At 41.3% G+C, this 10,261-nt stretch overlaps 1 protein-coding gene across 1 annotated transcript; it reads left to right on the top strand.

Moving 5' to 3' along the window:
- The first annotated feature begins 5,877 nt into the window (after positions 1 to 5,877).
- Positions 5,878 to 8,695, top strand: LOC147982509 (Radical SAM superfamily protein). Its single transcript, XM_087514434.1, has 10 exons — positions 5,878 to 6,095; positions 6,190 to 6,265; positions 6,360 to 6,457; positions 6,571 to 6,669; positions 6,752 to 6,838; positions 6,958 to 7,074; positions 7,227 to 7,330; positions 7,679 to 7,818; positions 7,940 to 8,076; positions 8,171 to 8,695. The coding sequence occupies exons 1-10, from the start codon at positions 5,934 to 5,936 to the stop codon at positions 8,372 to 8,374; spliced, it is 1,224 nt and encodes a 407-aa protein (XP_087370560.1). The 5' UTR covers positions 5,878 to 5,933; the 3' UTR covers positions 8,375 to 8,695.
- Positions 8,696 to 10,261: the final 1,566 nt, after the last annotated feature.

Here is a 10,261-nt window from a genome sequence, read left to right as displayed (position 1 = left end):
CAGAGGGGAGGGGGCGTACTGCCTGCCCTAGGCCGGCCCCTCTCTCTTTCCCTTATGGCCCAACAAGGCCCATTAGCCCCCGGGGGGTTCCGGTAACCCCTCCGGTACTCCGGTAAAATCCCGATTTTACCCAGAACTCTTCCGATGTCCAAATGTAGGCTTCTAATATATCAATCTTCATGTCTCGACCATTTCGAGATTCCTCGTCATGTCCGTGATCATATCCGGGACTCCGAACTACCTTCGGTACATCAAAACATATAAACTCATAAAACCAATCGTCACAGAACTTTAAGCGTGCGGACCCTACGGGTTCGAGAACTATGTAGACATGACCGAGACATGTCTCCGGTCAATAACCAATAGCGGAACCTGGATGCTCATATTGGTTCCTACATATTCTACGAAGACCTTTATCGGTCAAACCGCATAACACTATACGTTGTTCTCTTTGTCACCGGTATGTTACTTGCCCGAGATTCGATCGTTGGTATCCCAATACCTAGTTCAATCTCGTTACCAGCAAGTCTCTTTTCTTGTTTCGTAATGCACTATCCCGCAACTAACTCATTAGTTGCATTGCTTGCAAGGCTTATAGTGATGTGCATTACCGAGAGGGCCCAGAGATACCTCTCTGACAATCGGAGTGACAAATCCTAATCTTGATCTATGCCAACTCAACAAGTACCATCGGAGACACCTGTAGAGCACCTTTATAATCACCTAGTTACGTTGTGACATTTGGTAGCACACAAAGTGTTCCTCCGGTATTAGGGAGTTGCATAATCTCATAGTCATATGAACATGTATAAGTCATGAAGAAAGCAATAGCGGTAAACAAAAACGATCAAGTGCTAAGCTAACGGAATGGGTCAAGTCAATCACATCATTCTCCTAATGATGTGATCCCATTGATCAAATAACAACTCATGTCTATGGTTAGGAAACTTAACCATCTTTGATCAATGAGCTAGTCAAGTAGAGGCATACTAGTGACACTATGTTTGTCTATGTATTCACACATGTATTATGTTTCCGGTTAATACAATTCTAGCATGAATAATAAACATTTATCATGAAATAAGGAAATAAATAATAACTTTATTATTGCCTCTAGGGCATATTTACTTCATGCGGACCCTACGGGTTCGAGAATTATGTAGACATGACCGAGACACCTCTCCGGTCAATAACCAACAGCGGAACCTGGATGCTCATATTGGCTCCTACATATTCTGCGAAGATCTTTATCGGTCGAACCGTAATGACAACCTACGTAATTCCCTATGTCATCGGCATGTTACTTGCCCGAGATTCGATCGTTGGTATCTTCATACCTAGTTCAATATCGTTACCGGCAAGTCTCTTTACTCGTTCTTTAATACATCATCCCGCAACTAACTCATTAGTCACTTTGCTTGCAAGGCTTCTTATGATGTGCAGTACCGAGAGGGCCCAGAGATACCTCTCCGATACTCGGAGTGACAAATCCTAATCTCGATATATGCCAACCCAACAAACACCTTCGGAGATACCTGTAGAGTATCTTTATAATCACCCAATTATGTTGTGACGTTTGATAGCACACAAGGTATTCCTCCGGTATTCGGGAGTTGCATAATCTCGTAGTCAAAGGAATATGTATATGACATGAAGAAAGCAATAGCAATAAACTGAACGATCATAATGCTAAGCTAACGAATGGGTCTTGTCCATCACATCATTCTCCTAATGATGTGATCCCGTTAATCAAATGACAACACATGTCTATGGTTAGGAAACTTAACCATCTTGATTAACGAGCTAGTCTAGTACATGCTTATTAGGGACACAGTGTTTTGTCCATGTATCCACACATGTATCCAGTTTTCGGTTAATACAATTCTAGCATGAATATTAAACATTTATCATAAATAAGGAAATAGAGAATAACAACTTTGTTATTGCCTCTAGGGCATATTTCCTTCATCACTACCAAGCTGGAACAAATTCTTTTGCTTGATCTAGACTCGGTTGTCACTCTACTTTGGTGAGCTGACTGATGGCAAGCTGCAACTTGAGATATTTGCAAGGGAATTCACCCATCTTGCATTTGTAAAATGTTGTCACCCTAAGTTGATCCTTGAAGTCCCCTCTGATTAGAATTGAGAGGACTTAGTGTAGTTAACGTATAGAGCCCAGAGGCCTCACCGAAAGGTTGGAACACCTACCTGACAAAGCTCAGATCCTTGCTCGAAGGCTGGACGAACAAAGCAACATCATCTTCATAGATTGACAACCCCTGCATCGATGCTACCCGGAAAATGAGCTTATCACTCCCTTGTCTTCGGCCTTGGTTAGAATTACACACTTACAGTCTAACAAATCATGTAGAATGAAACTCTAAGAAATACTAATTCATCTGAATATAAATTTTTAAAAAGTCAAATTGTATCAAATTTGACCAAATTTAAAGAGAAAAATTATCAACATTTCCAAATATGCAATCCAAATCAAATCAATACTGTTAGATTCATCATGAAATGTTTTTACTTTTAATGTGGCACCGGTCCAGGCGACACATTGGCGAGCCAACATTGCTTGAGCGAGCTTAGGACCTGCAATGAATGACTTAAAATTGTTTTGGGATCCAAATCTGCATTTTAGTAGTGATATGACTAAAATAACACAAGTCTAATAGTCATACGACTTATGATGCATTTTACTCTTTGATAAATGCATATGGGGGGGGGGAGATGGGAGTGAAACTTCGACTCATTGATGATCATATTACGAACTAGCTAACTATCTAATCTTTTCATCTTCAACTATCTTATACTCGCATTGAAATGCATTAGCAACTATTTGGTTCTTGATACTTATCCGAGCTTTCAATTCACTAGTCGTTAGTCCAACCCTGGTGCCCAATTCGATTATTTCTCATTTGCTCCTTCCTCTTTCCCATCTCACACAGTCACTGATCGTCCGCACGAAGCTCCTCACCCCTTCCTCTTTCTCATTCCTCCTCCTTCCTCACCCCTTCTTATTTTTCTCATCCGAGCCACAACACAGTTCACTACACAGAAAGATCTTTTTTGCGGGGGATTTGCCCCCTAAGACCTAACTAGTATGATTATTGTGCTTTGCTAGATCGGTCTACACAATTTCATAATTGTGTAGATCATATATTATGATGTCTCAAAATAAACTATGAATCTGCAAATCATGGATTAAAATGCTCTGAACCAATGGTCATATGAAAGCAAGAAATATCCATAATTTTTTACACACACAAAAACACCATTTCATCTCAACATTTATTTAATATAAGTTGAATTATGTACATTTGTCACAACCTATTAGATTTTATATCAGAAAATTTTGATCTGAATCAACTCCGAATTACACAAAAACTAATTATACAAATCTTGTTTGTTGTCCGTTACCTTTTTCTTCGTCTATCCCCATGCACTTCGGGATTCCACCGATTCTATGAAAAATACATTGTGATAATATAACGTGCTATTAGGATACAACTTCAAACCGAAACCACAACAGGTTAATACCTCGACTCAGGTTGGGTAACGTTCGATGAGCTACGCGACATTATGTACACCGCCATGTTTATGGTGCATACACAAGCAAACTCACGGTGCGACATCAACACTATGACCACGATGACCAGAACTATTGATTTTTCTGTGTCGCATGGTGGAAAAACGAAAACGACAATCATAATGTGGAGGCCAGGATGAATCTCGACGTTCAGTGTGGCGGTACGTCTAGAAGACCATACAATGCATAAGAAAAGATTAAACATTATATTATACTAAACTCTTTTACCTTATTTGAGCCATTGGTTGGTATTCCATTTTTCCTTATATTAGCAAAATGACAACATATAATGCTCCCAAATATTACAATGTATTATATTCGATATACAATTCTAATACATTGATTATAAATACACATGCATTAGGTTAACAACACTTTGGGACGGAGTTTGTTTACGACATTGCTTGCTAAAAGTTTCTTTTATTCAGATGCATCGCCTAAAATCAAAGAGAGGAAGCCCCAAATCACATTATTCTCTAGATCAATTGCTACCACTTATGTCTTCACATATACTTTATTATATTTATATATATTGTAAAGAGCTATAGAGTAGGCATATTTAACAAAGATGATAGATACTTCTAGGGGGTATATAGGTGATTGAACTTAGGTATAACTAAATAGAAAACTCTAGAATATATGGGATTCCTACAAGTTATTTGTCTTACAATCACTAGTATTACCAGTTTATGTGTTCATTCATAGTAAACTAGCATGATTAATGACAATATAAATATGCAGATCATATATTATAATGTCTCTAAATTGCTTTGAGTCTGCAAAGCATACATTAGAAATGGTGTATTGAGCTTATGTCTAATCAAGAAATACTCATAGTTTTATACACGAAATACATCATTTGATTTAATTAATAGTCGTGTGCGTGCAATGCACGTTGATATTAGGTAGGATATTAATTGTACATTGATATTATGCATAATATTATTTACTGTCAATCAAGTTGCTACCAACGACGTTTTTAGTATCGTAATATGATATTAGTCGCGTGGTAAAACTTGGTTGGTGCTCAACATTGGGGTGATTAGATCGATGTGGTTTGACAATTGAGATTGTTTGGATCTACCTCACTAGTTCCTGTATATACCATGTACTAACTCGCACATATCTTCCATCGTAGGCTTAAATATTCTAGTAGGCTAACCCATGATTTACATAGAATTTTGATTGTTAATGTGACTGTGCACAAAAACAAAATTATATTTGGTAAACACTTATTGATTTTCCAAAGAAACCATAATTCTATTTGGTAAGCCGACATGAGGTTGAACACTAGATGTGGTTCTTGTGAAACACATGGGGAGAAGAAAATTAACCCAATCTGGAACTGAATAAAAAAGCAAATAGAACAACCCAATTTAAGAGATAAACTGGGCGAGAGAAGCACACAAGCATCGACAAATTACAAGGAGTAAGATAAAATAAAATGAGTGGGGAGGATGGCACGACAAAGCACCGCCCATGAGCTAACCCTGGGACACAACAACACATACGGACGAGCTAGATGTCCCCACGATGTGATACTATAGGAAACACAATCAACGAGCGTCGTTGTTCGTAGAACTTCCATAGCAAAAGGGCGTGATACCGGACAATGCAGTACGTGAGACCGCCAATAAGCCACGAGTTTTAATTTGACTAATTGCCATTCCGTCGTAGAAGTCCAACTCAATCGCATATAAGCCAAGATCATCATCGTCCATGTACTGTGTCAAATAACCGACGACACTCGTTGCTAATTCCTTTTTAGGGAAAAGTATGTACTCAACTCATCTCACAGAACCAAAAGGAGAAAAACAACATAGGCTAAAAACAAAAGGGTTCGCTCCCCAAAACATACTTCCTCCGTTTTTATTTAGCCCGCGTATTAGTGTTGGTTAAAGTCAAACTTTATAAACTTTGACAAAGTTTATAAACAAAAATATTAACCTATACAATAATAAATCAATACCATTAGATTTATTATTGAATGTACTTTCACATCATATAGATATGTTATGATAAATGTTTATATTGATTTATATAAACTTGGTCAAATTTTACGAAGTTTGACTTCAGTCAACTCTAATACGCAGAGTAAATAAAAACGGAGGGAGTACTACTGAGCGTTTCGCTACCAACAAAATCCACACACACACAAAAAAAACATCTCATCATATCTAATGTGGGCCGGGCCGGCCGTCCACACCACCAAAATCGTTCACGGGCGGCCCACATGACAGGATGAAAGGCCCAAAACGAACACTCAAAGGGGAGGGAAGTGGATGAGGCATCGAGGCAGCAGCAGGCAAGTGTAATCCTCAGCAGCAGCAGGAAAAAGAATGGCCGCGCCGCAGCAGGTCCGCGCCGTGCCTCTGGCGCGCGCGCTCCGCCTCCGCACGCGCGCCTCCGCCGCCCCCGCCGCCGCGCCGGAGACGTCCCGCCGCGCGCTCCTCGGCCTCACGGAGCCCGAGCTCCGCCAGCTCGCCGTCGACCTCGGCCAGGTAACCCGGAACCAGAGCCCGCCCAAAGGCGCCGCCTTTTCCCCCCTCTTACCTTCCCTGAGCTTTGCCGGCTCACTCACGCGCGTCTCCGCAGCAAAGCTACCGGGGGAAGCAGCTGCACGACCTCGTCTACAAGAACAGGGCCAAGCAGGTCGAGGAGTTCGCCTACGGTGAGTGCCCATTCGGCCGTGCGCGCCACCTGTTTGTTGTTTTGCCTCGGCCGCTCTTGTCTTGACCGCGCTCTGGTTGTTTGTCGTGGTGCAGTGCCGAAGGTGTTCCGGGAGGCGCTGGTCGGCGCGGGATGGAATGTCGGCCGGTCGCCGGTGCACCACGCGGTCACGGCCACCGATGGCACCACCAAGGTACGTCGGTTGAGGTTCATGTGGCATTGTGAAGTTAGAGATGGAGCCGTGCTTGGTGAGTTGGAGAGGCTCATGACTCTCTGTATGTTGGTCCAATGGTCCTTCCTTGGCAGATACTTCTCAAGCTGGAGGACAACAGATTGGTGGAGACGGTGGGGATCCCCGTCGATGACAGGGGCACGCCTAGACTCACCGCCTGCGTTTCGTCACAGGTGCTTTGGAGCCGGCGCCGTTTGATGCTATTGCTGGTTCGACAGCTCAGTGTTGTTGATGATATCGATGGTGCTTATGTAGGTCGGCTGCCCCCTGCGTTGCTCGTTCTGTGCCACTGGGAAGGGAGGGTTTGCGAGGAACCTTAAGGGGCACGAGATTGTCGAGCAGGTCCTTCCTCTCTCCCAGCAACCTGCGCTTGTCGCTGCTTTGTAGTGCAAGATCATTGCAAATAAGCTGAACTCATGTTCTTTTCTGTTCCGTTGTGAATTGGTGTTCTGGTATTGCAGGTATTGGCCATAGAGGAGTCGTTCAAACACAGGGTGACAAATGTAGTGTTCATGGGGATGGGTGAGCCCATGCTGAACCTCAAAGCAGTTCTGGAGGCGCACCAATGCTTGAATAAGGTATGCTGAAGTGGCAAGTCACCTAGTCATGTGTTCCCTTTAGCTCAGTTTATTTTCATGATACATTGGACCACAAATTACTTTGTGTATGCTAAATAAGAAGATGCATGATGTTTGTGTCCTGTCATTCAACATGGATATGTTATTATCAGGAACTAAAGATTGGGCAAAGGATGATGACAATCTCCACAGTAGGTGTTCCCAACACGATAAGTAAGCTAGCATCTCACAAGCTTCAGTCGACACTGGCAGTCAGGTACGATATCAAAATAATCCAAAGTTGGGTTCTTAGCAATAATAGACAATGTGGCCTTGGTTTATGCTTACTACTCCCTCCTCCCCAAAATAACTGTCGCTGATTTAGTACAAAGTTAGTACAACTTTGTACGAAATCAATGACACTTATTTTGGGACGGAGGGAGTACTTACCAAACTTACTTATTACTCTGCATTCCTTGCAAGAACCTGCCCCTTTTCGACATTGTCCAAACCCTGAGCTTAGCTGGAAGAAACTGTATATTACAAGGCTGAAAGAAACTGTATATTACAAGCAGCATTTGCTTCTATAATTTGTTTTCTGACTATTTTGCTGTATCCATATCAGCCTGCATGCCCCAAATCAGAGGTTGCGCGAAGCAATTGTTCCAAGTGCAAAGGCATATCCTCTGGAAGCACTAATGGATGACTGCAAGAATTATTTTCTTGAAACTGGACGCAGGGTATCCTTCGAGTACACTCTGCTAGGTAATCCAGCTATGTCTTTCACTGAGTGATCCATCTATCTGACGGGGATGATTGTTAAAAACTGCATTATGATTTCAGCCATTGTCACCTGACATGATTGAACTGTTCCATTTTTCCTCAGCTGGGATTAACGATGAAAAGGCACACGCTGAAGAACTTGCAGCGCTGCTGCATGCATGTGGAGGTGGTTATCACGTGAACTTGATTCCCTATAACCCGGTAGAAGGATCTGAGTACAAGAGGCCGTACAGAAAAGCGGTATGCTATCTATCTCAGTCTTAGTCACAATGCCTATCATGGAATTTGTTTGTGATTTGAGATTGTTGCTACTTATGTTTGGAATTTTGCACAGATTCAAGCGTTTGTTGATGCACTGGAATCTCGGAAGATCACGGTCAGCGTTCGACAGACCCGCGGGCTTGACGCTAATGCGGCTTGTGGGCAGCTCAGGAATGAGTTCCAGAAGAATCCTCTGCTCGAGTCGTCCCCACCCTCTGAGCCCAACCAAGTGCTCGAGTCGTCTACGCCCTCGGAGCCCAGCCTTGTTCCTGCTTAGTGATGAAATATATCTCAATTATGTAGAAATTGAGATTTTTGTCACACAGGCCCTGAATTGCTCTGCTAATACATAGATCATCGGCTTATAGTTATAAAGCTGATTAGGACGCAGCCTTCTATGGCTAATGATCTTATTCATATTCCGTGTGAGATGCTCCTGTTCAGTTGAGATTTGAAGGACTTTCTTTGAGATATGAAGTGTTCTGCATGAAGTTAGTATATGTATTTGATACAAGTTATGTATATGGGTAGAGAATTTTGGAACAAATAGCATGTATGGTTATTGAAGCTGTCAAATCTTATGCCATTATTGTTTGAATTTCTATATAACCGTCCTCCAAAACGTTAAAATAAATTGAAATGAATTGAAGAACAAATTATCAGGTAAAAGAATGTCAATGAAAACAATTACAAAGTTCTGTTCAAGTATGGAAGTTCTGAAAAGAAACTGTGAGATGAAGTGTTACTACAAAATATTTGTATTCGATACAAATAATTTGTTTCTTTAGATCGAAGGAGCATCCAGGCCCCCATTTTGAACTAAGAAAATAGAGTGTTTTCCAGAAGACGAAGCAATAACATCATACACCCCCAAGACATACTTCCTGCCTACATCAGGGGTGCTAAGCAAGAAGAAAGAGAAACTTTAACTAGGGGAGATACAGATTCTCTCACCCAGCAACTACCCTCTACCGAAGCATCACACACTACTGGACTAAACTGCACAATAAGAGACTACTTTATATATTATACAGAACATGTAAACAGGAAATAGTGAAATCATGTAGCAAAGTCCAAAATCACTTCACTGGTAGGCACATATTTGACTGTAGGCCCCCAGCCATGCCCTCTCTTGAAGATTTCGAGCATGATTGGTTTGATGCCAAAAGTTGGCATGCCATATTTGGCAAATGCCAAATGTTGGCTAGTGATTGGTTGGCTATCAACTTTTCTTCTCAACCTCACAAAAGGTTGCCAACATTTGGCAAATTTTGATTTTGCCAAATGTTGGCTTGCCAAATATTGGCAATGCCAATTGTTGGCATCAAACCAATTATGTTCTTCACTCGTCGGTTGAGCAAGTCTTCTAGACACCATGAGCAGCCTTTTTTTTCTATCCCCTTTTATGTGGAAAAGTCCACGAATCCAACAGAGAACATAAAGAAAATACTCCTAAAATTAGTAGGATCATTAGGAAGTACACTTTGAAAACAAGATTTGTTTTGTTTTCCAGATTCTCCATAAAAGTCCAGCAACACCTATAGAAATTATAGCCCTATCCTTGCCAGTGTAGCTAGGCAACCTATTCTGGTATATATCAAGAAAATATTTTTGGGTTTTGGAGTTCTGCAAAGCAGCCACAATAACATTCCATAAAAACCTAGCTAGTGAATGAGAAAGAACAAGTGATCAATGCTCTCTTCAATGTCACGGAACTCACATTTCCTACTTCCTGTTCACCTTTGTTACTCAAGTTGTCTTTGGTCAGAAATCTATTTTTAGTAACAAGTTAGGAAAAGGCTTAAATTTTAAAGAGATTTTCATCCTCCACAACAACTTGTAGGAGAAGACAACATGTCTAGCAATGATCTATTGAATATTGATAAAGTGACTTAAGCGAGAAAGTAGGTTGTGAGTAGCCACTTAGCCTTGTCAATTTCTTCAGTGAGAACAACTTGACCACAAATATCCAACATGTCATTCCACATAGCCAAGGTATGCCCGTACATGCATCTCTTAAATCTAATACAATCAAAGTCCTTGTTAAACACCTTAGACTGTCACATGCTTGCAAAAGGTACGATTGTAAAATCGAGGGAAAAGAACTCAAAGCGGTTTATCCTTATCCAAACATCCTCCCAGTATCTAGTCTTACGGCCATCAC

This window comes from Triticum urartu, chromosome 3A, assembly GCF_056163025.1.
Source record: "Triticum urartu cultivar PI428250 chromosome 3A, HENAU_Tu73, whole genome shotgun sequence".
Classification (NCBI taxonomy): domain Eukaryota; kingdom Viridiplantae; phylum Streptophyta; class Magnoliopsida; order Poales; family Poaceae; genus Triticum; species Triticum urartu.
Note: the sequence above shows the minus strand (reverse complement) of the source record. Positions and strands in the feature narration are given on the sequence as shown.